Source organism: Leptidea sinapis, chromosome Z, assembly GCF_905404315.1.
Source record: "Leptidea sinapis chromosome Z, ilLepSina1.1, whole genome shotgun sequence".
NCBI classification, from domain to species: domain Eukaryota; kingdom Metazoa; phylum Arthropoda; class Insecta; order Lepidoptera; family Pieridae; genus Leptidea; species Leptidea sinapis.
The window spans coordinates 26427956-26455035 of record NC_066312.1 but is presented as its reverse complement, the minus strand read 5'-3'; the positions used below and the strand labels follow the sequence as shown (position 1 = coordinate 26455035).

The following is a 27080-nucleotide window of genomic DNA, read 5'->3' as shown; positions in this document are numbered from 1 at the left end:
CTTGAGCACCGTTAGGCGATGGTTTGCTGAATTTGAGGGGGTCGGGTTTCTTTACATGACGAATTTCGTGAAGGGCGTTTTTCAACTGCCGTCAACAAAAATAATGTGGCTACTGTTAAGCGGCTAATTGAAGTAAACCCGTGGATCTCAGACAATTCGAGGACTATTGAGGATTGGCATGAGCCTAATATAGAAAATTTTACACGAAGAATTGAAAGTTCGGAAACTTTGTTGTCGTTGGATCCCTCATGAACTGACAGCGGAGCAGAAGCGGGCTCGCTTTTAATCGACATTCTAATGCTATTTATGGCATTGTCACAGGAGGCGAAACGTGGATTTTTTTGTTTTAAGCGCAAAAAAAACAGCAATATTGTGAATGGGTGTTTGAGAATGAGAACAGGCCAACAAAAGTGATACAGGCGAGAAACTTTGGTAAAAAAATATCACATATTTATTCTCTGTCGGGTCCCATCTGCACAATTCCACTTAAAGATGAAAAGAGTGTTAATACCAAGGTATTCTACCATTACCCAGTGCGTTAAAAAAATTTCGAGAAAAAAGACCAAAAAGCCGCGTTCTCCTACATCATGACAACGCTTCTTTACACACACCAACAAAACCAAGTAATTTTTAGCTTCCGAAAAAGTACAATTCGTCACCCATCCTGCACATAGCCCCGACCTGGCACCCAGTGATTTTTGTATTTTCCCCAAAATCAAAGGTTTGAGAGAGGTTTCACCTTTAACAATTCTGAAGAGGCAGTGATAGCGTTAAATCAGCACGTAGAAAACACGCCTTCAGATCTTTGGTCCTCCTGTTTTAAAAAATGGTTCGATCGCATGAAAAAATGTTTTAAATGTTAAGGAGAGTATTTTGAAAAGCGTTAAACACATATTTCGGTCATTGCGATTTGGCAATATAAAGTAGGGTTTACCCTCAGTTTAATTTTTTCCCCGTATCAGGTAGTTCTGTAAGGTCCGAGAACCGTTCATACTACCGACAGATAGAATTGTTGAAATTACGGTTACGGTTACGTTGTATAAATATTTTCATAAATTAATCACAAATTTAATCATATTGTTATACTTTTTTTAAGCTGCTTCCGTATTCCATTAAAGAACGAGGTTGCAGTTGCACTTTTAGATACTGACGATTTATTTGCAATCCATAATAAAAGGAAGTATTTGATGTTCACTGGTTAATAAAGAAGTTTCGATTTTATTTCTAAAATGAAAGTCAGTTGTATGATGACATTAACTTTATAGGGAGACCACGTAAGGAAAGCACGAAAACTTGTTCAACTAATAGGATTTCATTTTTAAAAATTTGCTCACAATGATCCGCCTAAAAAAATTTGCGTCAACTTATTATTCGATCAAAATATATATTATCACAAATAAAGATAGTTGCACACTCTGGGGGAATACGGGAAATATCTTTTTAATCAGTTTGACAAACGCGTTGGTGAAGTAGGTAGTGACCCTGCTTAGGTAAAAACTGAGTCACACTTGACTCAGATTTTAATCCAGTTAAAGAATACTTCACTAAAAATAACGTCATTGTTTAATCATTAGTTAAATGAATAACAGTTACTACCCACAAATTGTTCTAAAGTTATTAATTCTGATTCCTTATTGAGATATTATATTATTCATTATATTTATAGAAAAACTCTTGTTATTAAAGTACAATTACGCTATAATTTGAAAAAATAAGACAGTATGGTAAATAAGGCAATATAGCGCATAGGTCAGTCCACTAACACTTAACAAAGAGAGCAAAAATAACCGTGAAAGGACCGTTTTTCATATCTTAATATGTGAGTTTTATGCAATTCAAAGTCTAAATCCTTCCCAGTTTCAGAGCACGCTGGAAATATAAGACGCCAGTTATTAGACTGAAAAGTAAAGTTCAATGCGACGACGATATAACATGCTTTAATCCGTGAAAGTTTGAAATTAAGAGCAAAGGGGAGATGTTTAAGACTTATATCTATGGGCTCTGAGACAAACTTTATTTTTATCTCCGATAGAACTTATTTACAAGCTATATTGAGATATAAAGTACATAATACTTGTTATGATAAATATTGCGTAGCGGTGTTGTGCTCTTAGAAAAATCTTGGAGTAATACGCGAAAGAATCTATCATTAATTAGAATAATTAGAATTGCTACAAAAAATATTGATTTTTGTAAATTAAAAAGTTGGAGTTCAAAATTGTTGTCTACTACTCCGAGAGCCTTGAAAATTATTTGCATATCAATACAATAATAATTTCTTATATTAGTAACCATTACATCATGGTTTCACAAATATTCCCAAACTTGTTTAAAGATTCTTTCCTTCCATAGCTTTTTATCACCATTGTTCGTTATATGTGAGCCCAAATTTTAATTTATATCATCCATCAAACTCCCAAAAAATTCTGTATAACATGAGCCCTATGTCCTTTTATGTATCGACAACGTGTGTGTAAAATTATATCCGAAATTAAGCGTGAAATTGTAACAAATAAACATAGCGTGGACCCTTCCGTTTAACTTCAATCTTAGTCCTTCCAATTAACTTTTCTTCTTCAATAAATTGTTAAAATTCAGAAATCAATTTGTGTCTTGCACATACGGTCTATCCGAGGCCATTTCTATTCCAGATATATTTATTTATTTTGAAGTAAAAACTTTTTTAGCGGCGTTGAGCATTTTCCTTGGGAAGGTTATAAAATGTTAAACTCACGTCACAGATCAGTGCTGAAGCTTTTGAAAATGATAAAAGTGAATTAAAATAATAGTAGGATGAAACCTACTGGAAAAGGAAGAGAATATAAGAAAAAACAAATGAAAAATAAATTACGGGCAATCTGAGGTCGGGAAGTGGAAAAGGGGGTATAAAACGGTCTATCTTAATTTCTGGCGAAAGTACAAGTCCTATGGAAAAAAAAGGGAAAATTGTAGTTAATAATAAGATCTACAACTTTTGTTTTCACATAACCTCAAAATTGAATTTGAATTTTTATTTTTATCTTTTACAAAAAATTTTTTTACACGTTATTTGATGAAAAGTATCCTTTTTATATCTAAAATACATCGTAGTTTTTTGATTTGAAATATTTATTTTTTTACCTTATTTTGACTCAAATATCCAAAAAGCATCAAAAAGCAATTTTCAATCGGAACTTCACCCGTCAAAATATCAGCTTTTTTCACAAATTTGGTGTGCTTTCTGTTCTTTGACATCCAATGGCGTAAAAACAAATATTACATTTAAAAAACACACTAAAAGAAATGTTATCATAAACTTGAACCTCGACATAAGAAATCGTTCTAAGTTTCCCAAACCTTTTTACCTTTTCAGATCTTTAGCTTATCTTCAGTTATTCCAAAAAGTTTCGTATTATACACCTATTGAGTTTTACAAGCGAATCGCCCAGCCTACATGAATTCTTAATCAAAATTTATCACACTTACATTTCAATGAAATCAGACATCTAAATCAGTGTAAGGAAAATATTTATGTGAATAAAGAAAATAATTATATTTGATAAGTATTTTTATAATTTCAACGCAAATAATCAATTCGTATAATCGTTACGTTTATTCATAATAATATTTCATATTTTAAATGGAAATATCAACATTAATAACTAAATTAATACATAATCTGATGAATAAAAATGAAATAAAGATAATATTAGGTATATTATCATATTTATTATTACATAATAGCTGATCCGACAGACGCTGTTCTGTCAATAGAAAAAAAAATTAATGATTCAATAGTTAAAAAGTAAGTAAGCAGTTATAATTGCTAATTTTGAACTATTGAAATGGATATAGTATGCTATCCTTAAGAGATATGCCATCATGGACTTTTCTGTAGCACTATAATTATAAGGTACACAGTTCTACCATACATTATTTTATTATATCTCAAAGGATTGAGATAGCATATGATGATGTATGAGAATAACATTTTTACTACATACATTAGTTTTTACAGCTCATCCCCAAACCACTCGAAAAAAAATTCATTATGTTTGTTTGTTATATTGATATTTCGAAATTGGAAATCTGGGGTTCATGGGTCATATAACATGTAATTTATATTTTGAATAAAAAAAAAAATTTCTCTCAAAAACAATAACAAAGTAAGACTATTTCAACATATTAACAAACACAATCTGCCTCAACATAATGTATTTCAGCCACAACAGAAATGCTTTGATTTCCATTGACTATGAAACAACATTATGACATCACCATTATGCTGGAAATGTGGCCTCATGAATGTTATGCCTTGTTCACATTCAATTAATAACCGAGCGATGGCGAGATGAAATGTCTTTGTTCTCTTTCACTCGCCTCTTACTCTTTCGTAACCTTGCGGCGGGGTTTGCTATAAGTAGACCTTACTATGCAATTCATTGTAAAAAAAAACCATAAATAGAAACTCTTTGTTAAAAATTTGTTCAATTTTAAAACTAAACAAGACTATAAGTATGAACTTTTCAATTTTCTCTGATTAAATAAACACAAATAACGTTAAGAAAACGTTTTTATTAATTCACTAGCTGATCTGGCAAACGTTGTTTTGCCATATAAATTATATATGTAAACCTTCCTTGAGCTTCAACGAATCTATTACAAAAGATTTCATTGAGATCGATCGAATAGTTTAGAAGTTATTAGGGAACATACAAACATACATTATCTTTTATATATATAGATAGATAGATTAGATTGTATATGAATATACTGGTGTGATAAAATCGTGTAAAAACTGAAAACAAAGGGATTTGATAAGATTAAACTTTTCAGTGTTGTTGGAACGTGACAATACAGCTCTAAATTGATAATCCAGTTTTATATTATTACCGGACAAATAAGTTTTGTCTATAAAATGTTTATTCCAATTGTTATTCAAATGGAAATTTACATAATATTATTAAATAGATTATAATAAAACTTTTAAGCACTGATTTATAGGTCTCACTTAACTTTATTCTTCTTTAAATTCGTTTGAGATTTACTAAATAACTTTTTTTATAAAAAAATATAACAAAAAAAAACAACCGACTTCAATAACACTTCCAAAACAATAAATATAACATGCACTAAAAATATAAAAATTTTTAGGTTTTTTTATGAAATCTAATTAATAAATCTATTTCTAGTAACGATTATTGTTATTTTTTATTTTTGTGTCCTCCCGCCGCGGCCCCGCTCTCGCGTCTCGCCTCCTCACCTCGCGCGTACGTTACAAGCACATCTCACCTATAACAATGTATGTTGTTACAAACCTACCTTGGCTGACACCGACTCCAAAAATAACAATAATCGTTACTAGATTTAGATTTATTCATGAAAGATTATTTCGTAAAGTGAGATAGCATAGATCTACCAAGAGAAAGCTATTTTATGGTCAGAGAATTATTTGCGGCACTTAACGGAAATTGTTCTGCTGTGTAGCGAAATGTTAAAACATTGATGTTGTTACTGTCCTCTCACTCACTTTTATTAGAAAAAACTATTTAAAGTTGTGGTAGCATTTGCTTAAGATTCTAATATCGCTTTCAGTTCTGGTAGGGTGATCATGAAACAGGCAACCAGATGAAGAGAGGTAAAATATATGTTCAGTAAAATGTACGGTATATCCAGTTGTTCCAGATCTACCTCTAGTAAACTATATGCAACTAGGAACATTTACAGTGGATTAACAAGAAGTGGTGACAAATGCTATTTTGCAATTATACAAAATTAGCGCATTAAAATTAAACGCGAAATTTGTAGTCATTATGACTACGTATAGTTATAATTAATATTAATGTAAATTACATTATCTTAAGGTTCAATGGACAGAGCTACTTCTAACTTAAAGTTACAACGGAAGCGACCATATAAATATTACTTATTGTATACGCACTTTTCATTTCCGACTTTTTGTATAGTAGAAGTATTCCGATTTATTAGAGAGATCGAAAAAAATGTTCATAATTATTTAAATAAAATAAAAATGGTAGACTTTAGAAATCATTGTCTTGATTGAATTGAAATTTTATATATAAACTTCTTTAATTATATTTGTTATTGACATAATATAAAGACATTACGATAATATAACTTCAACCTTGTCATTAAAAAACTCACATTATTTAATTTAAACAAATTAATAAGCATTTTCTTTGTATAAAACTGTAATGATGGACAAAGATCTAACTTATGCATATTTCAAGCCAAGAAAAGATTTTGGAAAACAGCCTCTATTTTGTGAAGTTGATTCACATTTGATTGATTCAATAAGTCCCAGCAAACATGATCAACAGCAATATTGTTTAAGAAACCCTGTGAATCATGACACTCAAACAAGTAATCACTGCTCAGAAAAGTACATGAATACGAAGGAACTAATTGTTGAACATGCTGGTATTAATCACACTGAAGGTGGTTGGCCAAAAGACATTCATGTGGATGATGAAGAAGCCACGTCCAGATATTGTCGCCGAGTTGAAAGAGACGATGCATATATACATACTGTGCTGTCAACTTATCCTCAATTTAAAAGTTACATCGATCAAAATAATGGTATAGAAATGTACGACATGTTTTTCAAAAATATGCCAACTCAAAAATCCGTTGAAAAGTCTATGATTCAAGTCGGGAATGCTTTTAAAGATGACCAAGAAAGACCAATTAGTAGCATCAGTTGGACATTTGAAGATAATTCAAAAATGGTTGTGGCTTATTGTAATAAACAATATCCACTAAGCCAACTTGTAAATAAAGATTTTACCTGCTCTATTTGGGATATAGAAAATCCCAATTCACCCATGTTACAATTGCATCCTACTTCAGCTTGCTGGCAGCTGGTGTGTTCACCTGGAAATTCAAATGTGATTGTTGGTGGTCTAGAAGATGGAACAGTTTGTATTTTTGATACACGTGTTAATTCTCAATGTACTTCTTCAAGTCCACTGCATTTAGCACATCGAGATCCAATTTCTAGTCTTATTTATATTCCATCACGCTTAAATACGGACTTTTTTAGTGCATCTACCGATGGCATGTGTAAGTGGTGGGACGTACGTAATACGTCTTCACCTACTGATACTTTGATAATATCTATACAAATTCCGCCTGGTGAATCTAAAAGTATAGCTAATTCAGAAGGGATTAGTTCATTGCAATATGACAGATCATTTCCGACAAAATTTTTGTGTGGAACAGATACAGGTTTTGTAATCAACGTGAACAGAAAAGGTAAGACACATAATGAAATCATGAGTGCAGTATTCGCTGCACATTATGGTCCTGTTCATGCAGTTCATCGAAGTCCATGTACTTCAAAAATTTTTATTACTTGTGGTGACTGGCGGGTTAATATTTGGAGTGACGACATTCATTCGGGTCCAATTATTACAGGGATGAAGCACGTTAAAAAAATAACCGATGTAGTATGGTCTCCACATCGTATTTCAAATTATATGTCAATTTCTGCTGATGGTAAATTCCGTGTTTGGGATCTTTTACGTAAATACCATGAACCAGTCATAACATTACCGGTATCAAAATATCCTTTACTGAAACTCAAGCCCCATGAAGATGGTCAGAAAGTGGCTGTTGGAGATAAAAAAGGCATAGTATATCTTTTGTATTTGTCTGAAAATTTAGTAATATCAAGTGAGACAGATAAGCCATTAATGTTAAAAAATTTTGATCGCGAAACACGCCGTGAACATATTTTAGAATCAAGAGTGAGAGAAATTAAATTAAGACTTAAGTTAGAAGATGAAAAACCTGTTGATATGGGTATAATAGATAATGAAGAAGCAATCTTAAAAGTAACAGAAGATGAATATAGAAGTAAAGTATCGCAAGAGATGTTGAATATTGGAAGCTCAGCAGCTATTAGTGGCTCCAAAGGACGTAAAAATATTCAAATGCGTGAAAGATAAAATTTCGTTGCTTGTATTTTTTTAATTGTAGTTGAAGTATTGAGGTTGTCATGTAAGATTGTTTTTGTTTTTCATAAGAAGGAAACTGATAGGCCTGTTTCAATATTATTGTACTGATGCAAACAGGTTTAAAGCAATAATAAAATTCTGTAATAGATGTTTTGTTTATTTCTACGGAAATATCATTTTTATCAATCTATAGTCTCTGTCTGTATTCACTTTGTGTAATATTTCAAAATTTTTGTCGTATGTATGTAATTTTATAATTCTTAGAACGGCTTCCACGATCTTGATGGATTTTTGTGTGTCGTTAGATCATAATACTGTCTATTGGATAGGATATTTATAATGAATAAGTTCTGCCCGCGACTTGGTCTCTATAAATTTCGAAATTGCATATCTTGTTGTGTCTGTGACATGGCTACGATTTCGTGACCTCTTTGGGGAAACTAAAGGATTTGCCAGTGCAACTGATCAAGTAATTAAGACGATCTACTTCTGGAAGTACATCATGAAGAACAAAATAAATAAGATTCAGTTACAATAAAGTGCATTGTTATAAAATCAAACTTCATTCCAGACTCGGAGATCCATAACTATAAATAAAATTTATAATTCAAAAATAGAAACATATAATAAACTAGCTGCCCCGACAGACGTTGTTCTGTAGATAGTAAAAAAACAACTGTTTTATATTTCAAAACATCAAAAATTATTTCGTAAATATGCTCCCTTGTTGTTAAAATGAAATTGTTTCACAGCGGAACTCAAACCGTGCGTTACTAAATTCTCTCATAGAAAATATGTCCATACAAAACAAATGTTGAAAATAAAAATATTTATGGGTCCCAATTCGAAATAAAAACTATCCTATCTCTCAAGTTGGACCAAACTGCACTCCATGAAGTAATCACCATTAAAATCCGTTCATTAGTTGAGTCCATTGAGGACAAACATTGTGACACGAGATTTATATATATTAAGATAATCACAAAGTCGTAATAATTATAAATAAGCGTATAGACAGACATAACATGCAAGAAAGAGAAACCTTTCAAAGGGAGATACAGCAAGATAGAAAAGGATAGCGAATCTATTGTTACCTTAGATTTAGAATACACTAGCGTAAAGACGACCTGACAGGCCAATATAATACAATTTTGATGTGGAACGAGCTAAGTTTATGGTAACGACACAGCGTCAACTTTATTCGAGTGGCAATTTCTACTCATCGTCGGTACATCTTCGTCAGCAGCAGTCCGTCCGTCTGATGAAATTTTTACTCGTTCCAACTAAGGTCCAAATGACGCTATCTTTTGCATTGTATTGCGTTTAAACTATTCACCCTGCGTTTGTGTACATTTCATTCACACTACAATAATAATTATACTACTTCAGGATACCGTATCCAGATTTAACACGTAAAAGGTATTTAGATGCGTAATCCCGTCAGGCGCGGCCTTCAAAAACTTTCTATAGACGGCTGACGCAGTGTTGCCCACCGAGTACAATGCGCGTTCGCTGGCGTTTAATATCGCTGTAGTACTTGGGTCGATGTCAATATATATATATATATATTGACATATATATATATATATATATATATATAAAGTGAAACTAGCCAGTAAACTTGAAATTATCAAAAGTATAAATTGATTATATTTATACAAATTACACTCTTAACATGCTCAAACTTAAAATATTGTAATAATATGGATAAGTGTTCACTTTTATGCTACCACAGCATTCATTATGTTTACTACGTATATAAGACGGTAATTTTTAACAATTTAAAAACTAAAATCTTAAAACTAAAAAACTTCGACCTTCTAATATGAATTAATCGTGTGATTATGTGTATTATATATCATACTTATAGGAAAAATAGTAAATGACACTGACAGTTATTTCTATGGGAAATAATTTGGGCAATACCTAATATTTATAATTTTACACATTTGCTTTGATGACAATACTATTTTATCACCTATTTATTATCTTCGGAATAGATCTGAATCAAACACATCGTAGAGATGTCGGTTCATTGTGTGTCTTCTACCGTTTTCGTCACGCGGAGTCCGAAGAGCTATTTAACGTTTTCTTGCAGCCGAACAATCACACAACGTGTTGTGGCGTGCTACAAGTTATAGTAGGTTGTTAACCGAGGGTCGAAAGAATCATTTCCTGAGGTATTTAGACCCCCGAGCGCGGCGAGGACGGCTATAGTACGAGTAGGAATTGATTATTTTACCCGTTTAATTTACTCTACTTTACATTTCGAATGTGAGGAAACTAAAACTAGTTGTTTATCTAAACTGTTTATTAATAATATATAATAATATTAGTAGTACCTATTTAAAATTAATTGTCAAATTAGGACAATACATGAGATTAAAAGTTACATTTTTGTTCGGAATGTTTATGCTCTTTGATATATTTTGACAAATTTGGCTGTTCTGGATATCTGTAATAGTGGGAGACTCTGGTAAATATCATCAGACGATAGATTCCATGGCGGATACTCCGTCAATTAATTTAATTCCGCCACAGATACATAAACGATCAGTATCCCGCCAATTTATGTCGTATTTTAAATTTTAAATATGGAACTCCCCGCGTAATTGTTATGGTTTAATTCCGCTCAAAGAAGTTTGCGCAAAGTTCACACTGGCTGTTTAGAAAGTCACATGGCATTTATTTTAATTTGTATTTTTTTTACATAATACTCTTCATAGCTGACAGCAGTTCTATTTTTAAAGTTCATTCCGGCCCTTAGGTGGGAAGTAATTTGTATAAGTTTTTCCCTCTCTATGCAGCATTTTCCACCCAATAATCAGATCAAAACAACATTACTTTCCGAGTATGAGAAATGAAAAAATATTATCATTTCCCTTGGAACGTGTGGTGTAAATCGCGGAATTGTTTTCAAGTAGCCTTCTTGTACAAATAAATGGAATGGGAAAAGCTATGGAATTATGTTTATTGTTTTAACAGTAAAATATCTGACTGACTGAATTAATGTTTTTCCAAATACTTAATATAACGTTGATTAACAAAAAACTATCAGAGTAATATTTACACTAATGTGAGTTAATACTATCCAATATTTCATTTTATTCATTACTGATTAATATCTTCACTCGGATACTGCATATATTGAATTTAATTTAACTTGTTCATCGTAAACAAAGTGTATGGCATGCAATATTTGATGAAATGAAATATGTAAGTTGTAGACAGTGTTGTAGTACTAAAAATTATAAAAATTTAACATAGCCGTCGAGTTTTATATGCATAGCCTACGTGATTATGCTACAAAATATGTTTTTGTTGTAAATAAATTTCCAATACACATTTGTTAACAATAAAATGGTTCGAAAGGAATTAGTTCCTGAAGAAAGGCCTATTTGCAATGTGGTTGCGGTGTATCGAGAAAGAGGGTAAGATTTTGAAATGATAAAAAATATTAAATCTTAATTACGTAGATTGTTTTCAATTTTCCTTTACGGTGGGAATGTTGAAAATTGACAAAACAGAAGAATAGGTTATTAAGTCAATAAATAGTACAAATGAACGGGTTCTTTTGCATTTTTGCTGAAATAAACATGCCATCAAAAACATAACTAATAAAAAAAACCAAGTCTCGCTTTAAATTAAATTGAGTAATTAAGTTCAGTTCTTATACTGTGAAAAGTTGTGAGATACGTGTAATACGAAGTCTGACAATTTATTCAATCACTACTTAAGAGTCCAACTGTATAAAGTTATTACGTAATTAGCTAACCTAAAAACATATTATAGTAACCGTATCAATATTAAAAATATTTTATGCTATCCATAAATAGATTAACTTGACCATTGCATCAAAACACCATGTATCATTTTTATTTATTTTTTATCAAAAACAAAATGTATCTCACAATTAATAGATATAATATAAAATCAGATTGTTTAGTTTAGTTTTTGTTGAGATATAAATAAAATAAAATAATACAATAATTGGAAATAATCTCTTCGATCTCTGCTATTGCAGATTTCCATTGGAATAGTTTTCACTATCAATCAGTTTTGCCTGTTGCCTGTTTTTCCTCTTTTATATTGAAAACAAAAGCCTAGCATTTTCATCATCATTATCATCAGCTGGAAGACGTCCACTGCTGGACAAAGGCCTCCCCCCAGAGCTCCATGACGATCGGTCCTGCACTGCCCTCGTCCAACGTATTTATACGGTCCATCTTGTGGAGGCCCACCAAGACTGCGTCTTCCGGTACGTGGTCGCCATTCGGGGACTTATTGCCCTTGCCTTGCCCCACCGGCCATCTGTCCGTCGAACTATGAAGCCTGTCCAGTGCCACTTCAGTTTTGCAATAATTTGGGTATATGTTGGTGACTTTGGTTCTCCTGCGGAACTCCTCATTTCATTCAATCTCGCAGGGAAACTCCTAGCATAACCCTCTCCATTGCTCTCTGAGTGACAATGAGCTTCCTCATAAGGCCCATAGTTAGCGTTAGCATTTCGAAACTATGCATTTCTAATTCACTGTTCGGTTAACTTATTGTTTCAGAAACTACTTACAAAGGATAGAGCAATTTGATAAAGCTATCCTCGCCTACAATGAAGCTCTTCGGTGGAACGTTAGTTATCTTGTAATTTAAATAACATAAATTATTATTGGTCACATCATTCTTTTCCATAGACAACTATACTTTAGTTTTGTTTTGCTCGGGAATTCCTGCAACTCCGACTGAACTTAATTAACTTCCCACAAGTTTAAGACACGTATAAACAGTAAATTAAATAAAGTAAATTTAATGTTAAACTCTTATTTCTAAATATTCTGTAAAATCAAATATTCCCGTCCTTGGCTATACAATACCTAAATTATACCCATTAAAATTATTTTACCTTTTCTAGACAAAAACTCTTGTAGACGATGAGTCATCTGAATAAATTTATCTTGTTATAAGCTTCTTATTATAAATGCTGTAACAGAAATAAATATTCAACGTATCTACGACAAAATCTTCCAATTTGTTTGTTATGAGCAATTCTATTATCTTTCTTGGGTAAATGCCAACTCGAACTTAAAAGGAGCGATTAGTTGAATTAGACAACGATAGCTTATGGATAAGCTTTCTCTTAGAATTATTGTTTGTTCTTATTTTATCTGATATAACAATAATAAATTAAATAACATTTAATAAGTTTTAATATTACGATTACTTTCACTCATCTATCTGTGTGTTAAGAGTCTTGGAAGGTGATTTTCTTCTACTTGAGAATTTAATTGAAACTACACACTAAATACAATATTCTTTAAGTTAATAAACTGGTACACCAGTATAAAAAAAAACTTATGTATAATATATATACTATGTAGGACAATGAGCTATTATTTATAATATAATAATCTCAAAACGTACAATTACATAATTTTAAAAAGACAATATTTGTGTCGTTTAAAGTATTAACTAGCGCACATTAAGTGTAATCCAAGCTATAAAGTATAAAATATTTGGGTTTTATAGTTTTTTAAACAACAGATTTTCATATTATATATCCCCAGTACTCGAAGCTTCAAGTTCAAAGTCAAGTTGACCGCCAAGGTATTAAATTAAGCTTCTACCCGTGACTTTGTTGGTATTAAATTAAATATCTGCTAGTGACTTTGTCGGTATTAAATTATGCTTTTGCCCGTGACTTTGGTGGAATAAATTGAGTTTCTGCCCATGACTTTGACGATATTAAATTAAGCTTTTACCTGTGACTTTGTTAGTATTTAAATTAAGCTTCTGTACATGACTTTGTCAGTACTCAATAAAGCTTCTGCCCGTGACTTTATCCGTAATAAATTAAGTTTCTACCCGTGCACAATGAAGCTCATACCACAGCTTCCGTACATGGAAGATATGATGATGAACAATGAATGTGAATCGAAGATGGATAATGTTTCCATGTTTCTTGGTGGTGCAGAAAACCAATTTGGGAGAGAAATAAATTTGTTCGTTGAAAATCATAACGATGACCATTAAAGTGACATTATTATTTTATTTGTTAGCTATTCATAGTACATTTGAGTAACATACAATAATTGCTATAAATAAGCGAATGAGTTTTATCTTTAGAGGGTATAGTATGACATAAGTTAGGACTATCATTGAGAGTAACTAATGCAGAAATAATGTTTTCCTGTTTCCAAGCAGCCGTCGGATGTCCGGTCCCTGCTCGGAAGAAGTCTGGCTCAAGCTAAAGCGACACATTACGCTGATGCACTCGCCGATGCAGCCAAAGCAGCTGGTAAATTGTCTTTACATACTTATGTCATTAGCGACCATAATAGACACACCATACGCCGTATAAGAAGTAAAAAACAACAAATCGTGCTATAGTTATAGGATAGAACTGATAAAAATACGTATGCTTATAGAAGCTTCCATAGAAATAGATTAAAAATTAAGGAAAACAACATAGTCGTACAAACAGTTTTCTGGTACGCGAATACAACTCAGGTAAGGGGCCTTTAGGCATAGAAAATACTCCCACCATAAAGTCCGGCAATGCATCTCATTCCCCTGTTTTTACTAGTTACTCCCCTGTTTATTCTAGTGATTATTTTGTATTGTAGTGAAAACTTCTTTTGTTTTATTTTTTTTTTAGGTTCTTACGTACGTAAGTATCCATCCCAACTCTGTGTTTTTGTTAAGCATTTTATTTTGCGCATATTGAATGAATCCTATTTGTGTAATACTCGTTAGGGTATTATATAATTGTATTTTATATATATTGTAAATGTTACTACTTTATGAATATAAAACAAAAATTGTTGTATTTCGACATATTAACCTAGCCTTGATGAATATTTAATACACTTCTGTCGGGTCGGGTGGTCTAAGTTACTTCACTCCTCTGGAGTGTGAAGAACGTTGCAGCTTTGTGTCGAGTGTATACCTGGGCTTGTAATAACTGGCAAAATCACAGATGAAATTCGTTTGGAAGAAAGTTGTGTACCATAATTGCCATGCTGCCATTTTTTTTTGATCTCATAATTATAATCACATGCGAGCAATATCAAATGTGCCGAGAATATTTTTTAAACGCAGTTTATGAAATAATTCAATTAAATAAAGTAGTTTTTAAAGGATTAATACTCATGTTATTTTCATTGTATTTTGCTTCTGCAAAGTTAAGTAAGCAATTGAACAAATGAACATTAAATTCTTATGGTATGATAAGATAACATTCTATGTAACAAACTAACTCTTTTTCCCATTAATTGGATTACTTAGAAGATCTAATACATAACTATTGTGAACAAAACTGATTTAATCTATGTTTAATGTGTATTCAAAACGTAAAAAATCCTATTACCAGAAATTGAAACGGAAAATCAAACAGCACTACACCTGAGAGCTCAGACGAATTATGAAAAATGTGCATTTGAACGAGCGTTGGTTCTCGCGACTCGAGGACAAATGCTTCGGAAGTATCCGCCGAACTTCGCCGAGACTGCCAGATGCGCTGAGGAAACGGTATATTTTATGCTAATAACATCCGTGTTCAGTTTCGTGAGTAAACTTTAAGTTTAAGTTACCTGAAGCTGATAGTATAGATAGCTTCACTTGTCTGTAAATTTAACTTAAACCATGTACTTTCAACGCAGTTATAACATAATATGTATGATTATAATATTATGCATTTTGATAAATTATTATAGTTGTACCAATTAGTGAAATTATAAGTATTGAGCCATATTTAAAAAAAATGTTGTAATATCTAAAATCTGTTTTTCACTACCTTAAAAAATCCCTGTAAACATTTCATTAAATTACTTAGATTGTGATGGTGGCGGTTAATTTGTAACAATCAAAATGCCCTTTTAATATTGGTACAGTTGAGTTCGATAACTTTGTATATAATATATAAATATATATATCGACATATACAAACGTCGTGCTCTAATATGAATAGGTCAAGCGAATATAAGTTAGTGGGATAAAGATTTTCTTATATTTAGGTACTGTACCTACAAAGATATTGTTTAATTGATTTTCATATATCCGTAAAACAAACGCTCCTCTTAAAATAACTAAAGAGTTCCAACTGGGCCAAGATAAGAAAGTGATTAGGTACACTAATTTATTATAATATCGACAGCAAAATACTCGTGGCTGTCTGATATGAGGAATCCAGTGTTTAAGCGTTGGATTATTGTTCACATGTACAAGAATTAAAAATGACTGCACAAGTATGTGCAATATGTAGTTTTAGTTAGGTAGTTTAATTTTACTTTTAACTTGGCACCACTTTACAGTGTCTAAATTTTGTATAACTATGGGTCTTATTATGTGTGAAATAAACGTTTTTTATTTTATTTATTAATTTATTTATAAGCGCCAACTGACAAGCCTTGATAAGGATACACCTTCAGATTTTCTAATAAACTTTTGAACTTTTTGAAGTGAGTTTTACATTATTTTATGTGAAAATCTTAACAGATACGAGATTGTACCGGAAGGAGTGCTTTTAAGATACTGTCATCCATTAAGAAGTTATCAGAACGAGTGGAAGTTAAGAAAGATTCGGTAGAATTAGCAGCTCCGGGTATTACGCAACGAGTTCCTAGATTACAACCACTAAAGGATCAAGAAGTATGTTACCTAAATCAAATATTTTATGTGATATTAGATAATTATGAATATTTAAAGTTCTACTAACTTTTATGGAATTCATCAAAAAATTAAGTAATTCTCACCACTGAATTTCTTGCGGACGTTCTTCTCGTGTCTGAGGCATATTTTTTAGAATGGTGATGGGTTTTGACGTTATACAAGTGATATAAATCCTACTTGAATAATAATATTTGTATTAGAATCTGAAAAATTGAAAGAATGAATGCTTATATTCGTGTTAAAGTTAACAAAAAATAATAATAATTTAGATTTTTCTTAATTTTTTGCCGAATCTTTTGATTCAGTTTCATCCGGTCATAATATATGATCGAGATCGATGACATGTTTATGTTTATTTACAAAACAGAGTTTAATTAATTTAATGATTTATAGTTTCCGAGTTATGGCGAAGAATGGAAAAAAATTTTTTTTTAAGTATAGGTAGGTATAAAGGTACCTAGTAATATGTACGAACCCTCGGTGGGCCAGTCCCTATCACACTTGTCCGGTTTTTAATCTTACTTTCGGTATCGATACTAACTTAATTAATTCGATGTTTACTGGAAAAATAATTTTAATTATTATGACATCCGATTTTTACACCTAATCTTAATTATTAAGTTCTTTTGTTTTTATTAACTATTTTCAACATCTCTACATTCTTTCTACTAGATAAACTACAATAATTGATCTTTTAAAGTCTAATTTATTATTATTTAGTTTAAATTTATACAATACTAGCTTTTACCTGTTACTTCGTCCGTTTGCAATAATTAGTTTGGGCAGCATTATTTAATATACACGATTTGCAAATTATATACATAGAAACTGCTGTAGTTAATACATTTTTATAAGCTATAGACGATAGAACTTTCATCCCCCTTTTTCATGCCCACATAGGTGTAAAAAACGCTAGAAGAAAATTATCTTTATCAAGTGCCAAAATACAAAGTTTCATAATGTTATCTTTGATAATGACGGACTTCCACCCCTATTTCAACCCCGCCATGCCTTTTATTCGCGATAAAAGTTAGCCTATGTCTTTTCCCCAGCTCTTGTCTACATCTGCACTAGATTTCATCAAAACCGGTTTACTGGTTTAGGCGTGAAAGCGAAACAAACATACTTACATTCACATTTATAATATAAGTGAGAATTTCGTGTGGTTTTAGTAATTAACTTTTTTAGGGTAATATAATAACATATAAACAGTCACAAATGATTTAATAAGATCTAGTGGTTGCAACGATTTATTTAATTATTCAATTTAAACTTTATAAGGGTTAATTTTTCAAGACATCTATAATATATGTTGTGTGTCATTCAAGCATTAGTCTGTGTTATATTTATTTAAATTAGTTTAATATTTTTTTAAAGCATTTTATATAAAAAAAATAGATTTACGCATTTCTTCTCCATATAAATCTTAACTGTGTTATATTTCACGTTCATCCGTCCGCGCATATTTTTAAGATAAATTACAAAGATTTTGCTTTTCGTATTAATATATAGATAAGTTCTTTACTAATAATATTCTGTTTTGCAGGTACAGGAGGTAACCCGTGTAGAAAAGCAAAAAGCCGAGCGTATTTCTCGCTTAATGGCCTCGAAATATTTAGAGCGAATGGCTCATGATAAATATTTCCTCACGGCTTTATGTAAGGACGAGCGCCTTAGCTCAGCGAACAAAAAGGGATCGGAGAAAATGCAGGAGCTAGCGAACAAAGCCTTGACTGATATCCAGAAACGTCAAGCAAGTTTTATACGAATTTATATTTAGTCTAAAATAAAATATTCGTAGTCGCATTTGTTGGATTATGCAAATCATGTTAAACAGAATCATAATAATATATTTGGTATTTCAAGCAGTATGAATAACAAATACATTTTTCATTTACACAATATTAATTTGGATTTATTTTGAATAGCAGTATGATAAAAGTGATTCAATATCGCGGATGACAAATCTGATCTTCTCACTTTCCTATGAATCACGTCAAAATTTTTTGTATTGTTTTGCCTCTTCAATGATTTATCTTGTTATTTAATATATTGTTATATCTCTAAATAGAACATCTACAACTATTTTCACAAGAAAATCAATCATCACATTTTTTTTATGAAAATAAGAGACGAGACGAGCAGGACGGACGCAGCTGGTGGTAATTTATACTCTCTGCCCCTTACAATGCAATGCCTCTCAGGATTCTTGAAAAAAAAATTGAGCGGCACTATAATTGCGCCCGTCATCTTGAGGCATAATATATTAAGTCTCATTTGCCCAGCCCACCTGATTGCAGTAGCTACAGCCTTTCAGACTGAAACACATTACTGCTTCATGGAAGAAATAGGCGCCGTTGTGGCCCATAATCTAGCTGGCATCCTGAGCAAAGGAGACTCCCACTGGTATAAATTGTCTCACACTTTCGTTTATCCAAATTCGGGACCATTCAACTAATCAATTGTCATGAGTATTCGTATTTAGCTTTCATAAGTCACAACACATCCGGCGCATAAATATGCTATTTGGTACTAGATCCATCCTATAATTTATTAGGCGCTTCGTGTGCTAGATTACACATTATTTATTGAGTCATAGTGAAACGCAAACAATATCTTTATTCGATAGTCGAGACGCAAGTAGCCTATTCGTAATTTTACTTGTAGATTGTAAAACAGGGCCTAAATCTCTCTATACTTTTCTTTAGGCAGTTCTCCGCGAACGTCGACCGTTATACGCCGCTAGAGCAATAGAAGCTGATGCTCGTAAGAGATTGTCTAAAGCTAGGAAGGAAAGAATTAGAAACGCTCAACTGCAGCACATTGCTGATGCGAAACGACTCATACAGTCTGCCGAGGTTGCATTTGAGCAACGAGACACAGCTAAATGTCTAGAGCTAGCCGAATTTGCAATGGAACAAATTATGAGAAAGCCAGCAGACCTTATGCCGGGAAAAGAGAAATTCATACTGGAAATACAAAATATTGTAGGAAATGCATTTTTAGATCAGGTAAAAGACATATTTGATCTTATTTAATGATTTTTTGACACGATTATTTCTAGTACATAATTATTTATATCAGAAAAAAATTCAAAATACCACAAGTCTTGTAGATTATTAGTAAATTGGAAAAATTAATCTTATATATTTTGAACTCATTTCCTAGTCGCATCTCAAATGTCAATTGAAAATGTGTATTATTGTATTTCATTTTCAGAAACGTGTCAAGCATGAAATGTGCGAGGCAGACCGTGAAAAAAGAGCATTCATATTACTCGGCATATCAATATCGAGGGAGCCGAGTCGTGATTCTATTTTGAGAACAAGACCTTTCGCGCCTCCTCGCGATTCCAAGTTAATATCTTATAAATATGTACTATATGTAAATAAAGATCATGTCATTGCCAAATATTGTGAACGGATTATTGTAAAAGGGAGTGGTCATTTAAATCACAATTTTTATAATCACTATTTAGGGCAGAGTTTAAACTTAGCACGACAATTGATCCTGTTAATGATATCAAAATGACAACAGCGTCAACTATTTTATATGAATTATATTGAAGTTAGGTTGCCTCATAAAAAGATTTAATTATTAATAGTCGATATACGTTCTTAAAAGTGATAACTATATATAATAAGACTGGTAACAAAGTAATAGTAATATTACTCTATTATTATCGCTCATTTCAATTAAACTATTATGACGTCATGTTGATAAATTATATGCAGTTATATTTACTATCATTTTAATACATATGACAAACCTGCTTTAAAGAAAATTCAAAACTTAAAATATTAAACGCTCTCTATATTTTGTAACTCAACTAAAGAATGTTAAATATTTTTAGACGTCGCTTTCGAACTCTGGAACGTGCTCTATCGCAAAGTATGCGTGCTGTTGAAAGATGCTATGTACTGCACGAATTATCGCGATTATACGCGGATGCCAAGCAAACATATAAAGCTAAATATTATGCTTTGAAGTGTCAATCCGGTAAGTTAATCAGTTACATGACTAGAATCACACTGTTGAGTATATTCGAATTTTTTAGAATGTCACGCGCACTAAGATTTGCGAGTATAAGTTGTTTTTTGGCAAATTTCTATGAACCCTCAGTCATAGGGACCAGAAAATACCGCACAAGGAAGTTCATTCAAAATTTTGAATATACATGTTCTTCTTTTTTTATGATAATAAGGGACGAGACGAGCAGGACGTTCAGCTGATGGTAATTGATACGCCTGCCCATTACAACGTAGTGCCGCTCAGGATTCTTGAAAAACTCAAAAATTCTGAGCGGCACCACAATTGCGCTCGTCACCTTGAGACTAAGATGTTAAGTCTCATTTGCCCAGTAATTTCACTAGCTACGGCGCCCTTCAGACCGAAACACAGTAATGCTTACACATTACTGCTTGAGCTCCACGTTGTTTACAAGCGCCAGATATCCAAAGGTCTCTAGGTTGGACTGGTGGTTGAGACTGACCGTGGCAGTGTGAATTTATCTTCCACAAATTAGTACTCATTGTGGTTTTGCAGTACTATAATGGTTGGCTCGAGGTCAAATCAAAATCAATTTATTCATATAGGTCAAGAAAATGTATGTTTGTTTGTAACCGACTCATTTGGGCGTGATTTTGACCCACTTTAAAAATTAAATATTAATTAAGTTCAAAGTTCGTAGATTTATTGAGGACCGATGACAATACATTAATTTGATAAATTTATTCCTACTTTCAATTAGCAAAGTAAGATTTTTGTTAATTTACATAATTCTCATCAATCGTCTATAAGACAGGAATTGATCTTAATTTTGAAATAATTTTTTGAATATTTTAGTTTTTTAAAAAGCGTGTTTTTTAGTTTGTTGAACAACAATTTATTAGATTTACTATCACTTCGGGAAAGGTTAAGCTTTAATAAGAAGAAGTGGCATAAAAACTTAGTGCCACACTTTTAAAGCAAACATTTAATAGCTTCTTTTTTATTAATTTATGAATACAGTAAATTATATACACATTTTGGTGAGTGTCATATATATATTATAAATTAAGCCAAATAATTAAAAGATTTTTCCATAATAGTTGTATTTGTCGTAAAATACGTCGGAGAAAAAACCTTCGAACATTAAAAATAAATTATATGGCAAAACAAAGTTTGCCGGGTCAGCTAGTTAATTATATCGTCAAGCATCAGTGTGAATTCTGAATGCAATGACTGTTAATAAAAAATTGCATTAAATTATTTTTTATTCATCGTCTTCATCAGCCGGAAGACGTCCACTGCTGGACAAAGATCTTCCCCAAATATTTCCACCACGATCGGTCCTGCGCTGCCCTCTACCAATGTATTCTGGCGACCTTGACCGGATCGTCGGTCCATCATGTCCATCATATTTTTTTTATTAATTAACATTAATTACTGATGATACGTATAATTTTCTTGAGTTATAATTTTTGTTTAAGTTCATTTAAATATTTTTATAATATTATCTTTTGTAAATGATGTTAAACTATATTATAGAGTCAAGATCCGCTAATCAGCGTGTCTGGTTGCTGAATGCTTTGTTTCTGTTGGCACGATGTCATCTGCTCCAGAATAACAGACCGGAGGCGAGAGCAACACTGCTGGAAGCGGCTGGCTTAGCCCGTGCCTTTGGCCACAGTGATGTAGCAGAGTTTTTTGATACGGTATTTAATTTATTTTACCCTCTTTATACCAATTGACGTAAATTATATCTAGTACTAGCCCTATAACCAATAATCTAAAGAAATAATAAAATCGTATTCGCACAGTTCATCATATATATTTCAAAAAACCCAAACCATACAGATTGTTCGTCTTATTGTTTTTTGTCGGTGTGTCTGTTTAATTTTCTTTGCCAAAATTGGAAAAGGCTAAAACAATATATATAATATTAAAAAAAATAGCTCTTTCCAAAATTATCTAGGTTCTAGACCCAAAGTCTCTACTATTTATCATCATCATCAGCCGAAAGACGTCTACTGCTGGACAAAGACTCCCCAAAAGATTTCCACGACGATCAGTCCTGCGCTGCCCTCATTCAAAGTATTCCCGCGATCTTGACTAGATCGTCGGTCCACCTTGTTGGGGGCCAACCAAAATTGCGTCTTCCGTACTATTGATATGTATATTTATTTTATTGTAATACAAAGACGATTACAAAGTAAAAAATATCAAATATTTATAAATGATGTATTTGAACACACCTTTATATTATTTATCTTTACATTGAAAATAGTATGTAAGTACAACTAATATGTACTTGAGATATGTGTTATAGTGTTTCTTAATTGATATTTTAAAATTATTACACAAACTTTGGTTAAATATGTTGATTTCACAATTTTTATTACCACTTAATTCGTTATATAATTGGCACAAACGATGAAGCGGATTATTATAATCGACATTATTGTAACAATGCGGCATTGCAAAAAAAGTTGGTTTACGTTTTTTACGGTTTGTGTTTTGCTTGCGAGTTATAAAGTGAACATCTCTTAATTAATCATTGTTGAAAGTCCCATGCACTGTGTAAGATAGCCATATTAGCAATTTCACGACTGCATTAAAGACTTCGAAATTTAAAATATACGAAACGGTCCTCATACTCATGTATGGCTCGTATCAATCCCATTTTGGCACTTAAGTGTCTAACTCTAATGATGCTTTTGTATAGGTTCTATACTGTCTTTGTTAGCTTTGTAAAGGGGGTGCCCAGACTGAGTAACAGAACTATGAGTGTATTATGTGTTTTATTAAAATTTATATCCTTTTTTAAAAATATAATGCTTTTTCTTAAAAATTATTTAAAAATCATGTTGCTAAGTTATAATCTCATCATAGAACAAAGGATTCTTGCCATCAAATTGGTATAATTAGCTTGTCACGCTGAAATTAGTCAACCTATTTAAAAGTCTAATGTCATAGCTATTACACCTCGATAGTATTTTTGTTATTATTTCTAATTATATTATTAATTAGCAATCATTTGTACATGCTGTTTAGTGTGTGAACGTGTCACTAGAAGGTGATGTAGCTTCGACCGAAGCGTTAATTGAAAAGCGCGAAAAGGCAATGGTGTCTTTGATGCAAGACAACGAGATGCGTCTTGCAGCTGAGCATCTCTTTAGAAGAATGTCGGTTATACCAGCTTCAAGGTAACACCGTATTAAGTAATCCAGATTGAAAAAAAAAGTTATAATATACAGGTGTCCCAAAGTCATGGGACATGAAGGGAAAGTACCTTAAATATCATAGACAAGGTATTTTACTGAGAGAAGACTTTATGTTATTTTTAAAAGTTAGTAATTCTGCATTCAATGATTTTCTAAAAATTATTTGCCTCTTCTGGGAATCGAACCGGCTTAAATGTAAAAAAATCACCACCACTTTTATGATATGTAGATATGAGAAAGTAGTCATTTAAGTGGGTATTTTTTTGTAAATTAATTAATTAAATGCTCAAAATATTGTGATCCCTCCTGTCTTACGCAAATCGCCAATCTTTTAATGAGTCCGCTGCCTTTTGATTTTCTTATCATTTTATGGTGAATACTCGATATGATATGGCACAATTATGTTTGTAACTCGCTTTTAAACTAAAAAAAACTATGCTCTAAAGTATTTTAATTATGAAGTGGGTACGTATGTACGAATAATCAATGCTATCTATGGAATGATAATATCTCTACTTTTCGAACGTCGTAGTCGGCAATAAATAACTTTCTTGAAATTTGACTCAAACATTTTACGTTGCTCCTTTATTTTAAAATACTATGTTACTTAAGAAGAGTTATTAGTTTTTAGCCATTCTTTCGATTGGCATCATAAAAGTAGGGGTGTTTTTTATTACATTTAAGTCGGTTCGAGTCCCAGACGAGGAAAGTCATTTTTGGAAAACCTTTAAATGCAGAATTACTAACTTTTAAAATAACATAAAGTCTTCTTGCAGTAAAATACCCTATCTACGATATTTAAGGTACTTTCCCTTCATGTCCCATAACTTTGGGACACCCTGTATATACAGTCATAATGTTCCTTTTGCTTTCCCTTCGGACGTGTGCCATTAAGGGTTCCCCTTAATGGCACAAGTTTTCATTACTTTCATTAGGGTTCCGTAGCCGAATGGCAACAACGGAACCCTTATAGATTCGTCATGTCTATCGGTCTGTCTACTGTCTACAACGCCGTACAATCTCTCTGTGTCTTGATACTTAAAGAACTCAAGGTGAACGAAAGGCTTTCATCTATAATCGGAGCGCGTATCCTTAGATACTTCGACATATCACGCGACGTGGAGAGCATGCCATAGACTTGTTGTTCAGGGAAGGGTCAACGGCAGTAGGTCAAGAGGACGCTACCCTATGCGCCGTAAATACCCAATCAAAGCCCTAACCAACACTCCCCTTAACACATGTGTCAGAGAAGCAACAGCCAGCGTTAACTGGCGTAGAATCGTTCGTCGTTCGACGTGACCACGACTACTCTGTCAAGAGAAATCCGACGAAGAAGTCTGTCTGTCTGTCCGTTTATATATCAAAGCCACTTTTTTCCGAAACTATAAGAATACTGTTGAAACTTTGTAAGTAGACGTATTCTGTGAACCGAATTAAGATTTTCACACAAAAATAGAAAAAAAAAAAAACAATAAATTTTGAGGATTATACTTAGGACTGAAAGCAAAATTTTTTTTCATCAAACCCATACGTGTGGGCTTAGCGCTGTGGGTATCTATAGATTATATTTCTTCAAAAATTATATTGAGGTTTCTAATATCATTTTTTCTAAAGTGAATAGTTTTCGCGAGAGACACTTCCCAAGTGGTAAAATGCCCCCACCCCCTGTAACTTTAAAATATGAGAATGAGAGAACTAAAAACCGAAAATTGGTTTGGACGAGATCTAGTATGTAATTTTAAATACCCTATTATGAAAACATCGAATAAATTTACAACTAGAACTTTTATATTATGTTACTTGCTGCTACGGAACCCTTCATGGGCGAGTCCGACTCGCACTTGGCCGCTTTTTTTAAATCAAAAATATTATATGTCGTCTATTACTACGTTATCTTAATACATCATGCCAATCATATGTATAGTATGAGGTGTTAGCAAAATATTATACATAATACCAGACAAATAATATAATTAATTAAAATAATAATCGTTCCATAATAAAACATAAAGTTGTTACTGTATAATGCTATTTTAAATAACACTCGAAAAATGTAAGCGGGTTAAAAGTTTTATTTTTGTTTAAGTTTAAAAAGTTAAAAAGTTTAAGTTAAGTTTGATTGCAGACGATTTTCGATAATGCCCGGTGCTCGTGTTGAAGAGAATATTCCACCGACAGCTGCCAGCCGACGAATATCGATCGCACCTCGGACCCAACAACCGACAAGAATTGCTCATAAAACTCGTCACCCGCACGGCTTTCAAGATTTCGATAACATTTAATGTTTTGTTTGTCTTATTGCATTCATATTTGTAACTTACAATTAACGATTTAAAAAAAATTGTTGTGATTCTCATTATTCTTAAATATATTTGTAATAACAGTTCCCTCTTAACTGACTGCTAAATAAAGAATAACTTTTAAAATGTAATCTTTAGGTATTTTAGCACGATGACACTACTTCTGCTATTTTTTTTTATATAAGTGTGTAGATTTTAGGTGTAGTTTTTCAATGTTACAAAATACATCTTTTGCCAGTTGACCTCGTCGAAGAGAGCCCATAATATTTTCGGCTGAACAACTCGTCTTAAATTTCTGTAGGTAGAAGGTGCTATGTCTATTTCACGTTATAAAATGTAAATTTTGTTTCTGGATCATAATGGTGTAGCCACGTATCATGATAATTACAAATTGAGTTAAGAATTGTGAAGAATCTTCTTGTAATAGTTTCAAAGAAGTTCGAAAAATGTTCAGTCTTATTCCTTGATGTTATTCTGTGAAGGATCTGGAACCCCAGCAAACGATTACTTTTTGTGTGAAATGTTATGCACACTACCAGTTGAAATCTTTCTTTCTTCGGCTAAAAATCGCTGTGTCACACGAAATGTGATAAAAATCTTTTTTTTATAACAATAAGGGACGAGACCAGCAGGACGTTCAGCTGATGGTAATTGATACGACCTGCACATTAAAATGCAGTGCCACTCAAGATTCTTGAAAAATCCAGAAGTCCTGAGTGGCACTACAATAATTGCGTTCATCTCCTTGAGACATTTCATCATCCCATTTGGGAAATTAAGGAAATTACTAGGAATTACACTACCTACGGCACCCTTGAGACCGAAACACAATAATGCTAACACATTACTGCTTCACAGCAGAAAGAGGCGCCGTTGTGGTACCCGTAATCTAGCCGGCATCCTGTGCAAAGGAGCCTCCCACTAGTACAATGGTTTTAACATCATTAGTAAAAGGT

The 27080-nt window shown here is 32.4% G+C and overlaps 2 protein-coding genes across 2 annotated transcripts; both read left to right on the top strand.

Moving 5' to 3' along the window:
* Nucleotides 1–6145: 6145 nt before the first annotated feature.
* Nucleotides 6146–8106, top strand: LOC126978464 (dynein intermediate chain 3, ciliary-like). The gene has a single exon (XM_050827279.1). It carries the CDS (start codon nt 6195–6197, stop codon nt 7947–7949), a length of 1755 nt encoding a protein of 584 aa, XP_050683236.1. The 5' UTR covers nt 6146–6194; the 3' UTR covers nt 7950–8106.
* A 3135-nt stretch (nt 8107–11241) lies between these two features.
* LOC126978461 (uncharacterized) lies at nt 11242–26233 on the top strand. The gene is made up of 12 exons (XM_050827275.1): nt 11242–11389; nt 12515–12584; nt 14154–14247; nt 15322–15479; nt 16446–16598; nt 18166–18376; nt 19332–19630; nt 19839–19975; nt 20473–20618; nt 22149–22315; nt 23655–23806; nt 25950–26233. The coding sequence occupies exons 1-12, from the start codon at nt 11319–11321 to the stop codon at nt 26104–26106; spliced, it is 1815 nt and encodes a 604-aa protein (XP_050683232.1). The 5' UTR covers nt 11242–11318; the 3' UTR covers nt 26107–26233.
* The last annotated feature ends 847 nt before the right edge of the window (nt 26234–27080 follow it).

Excerpts from the sequence above, each read along its gene's own strand:
- LOC126978464 (XM_050827279.1), top strand. The coding sequence starts at position 6,195 with ATGATGGACAAAGATCTAACTTATGCATATTTCAAGCCAAGAAAAGAT.
- LOC126978461 (XM_050827275.1), top strand. The coding sequence starts at position 11,319 with ATGGTTCGAAAGGAATTAGTTCCTGAAGAAAGGCCTATTTGCAATGTG. Across the intron at positions 14,248-15,321 it reads CGATGCAGCCAAAGCAGCTG|AAATTGAAACGGAAAATCAA; the intron begins GTAAATTGTCTT and ends TCCTATTACCAG. Across the intron at positions 23,807-25,949 it reads TCGGTTATACCAGCTTCAAG|ACGATTTTCGATAATGCCCG; the intron begins GTAACACCGTAT and ends GTTTGATTGCAG.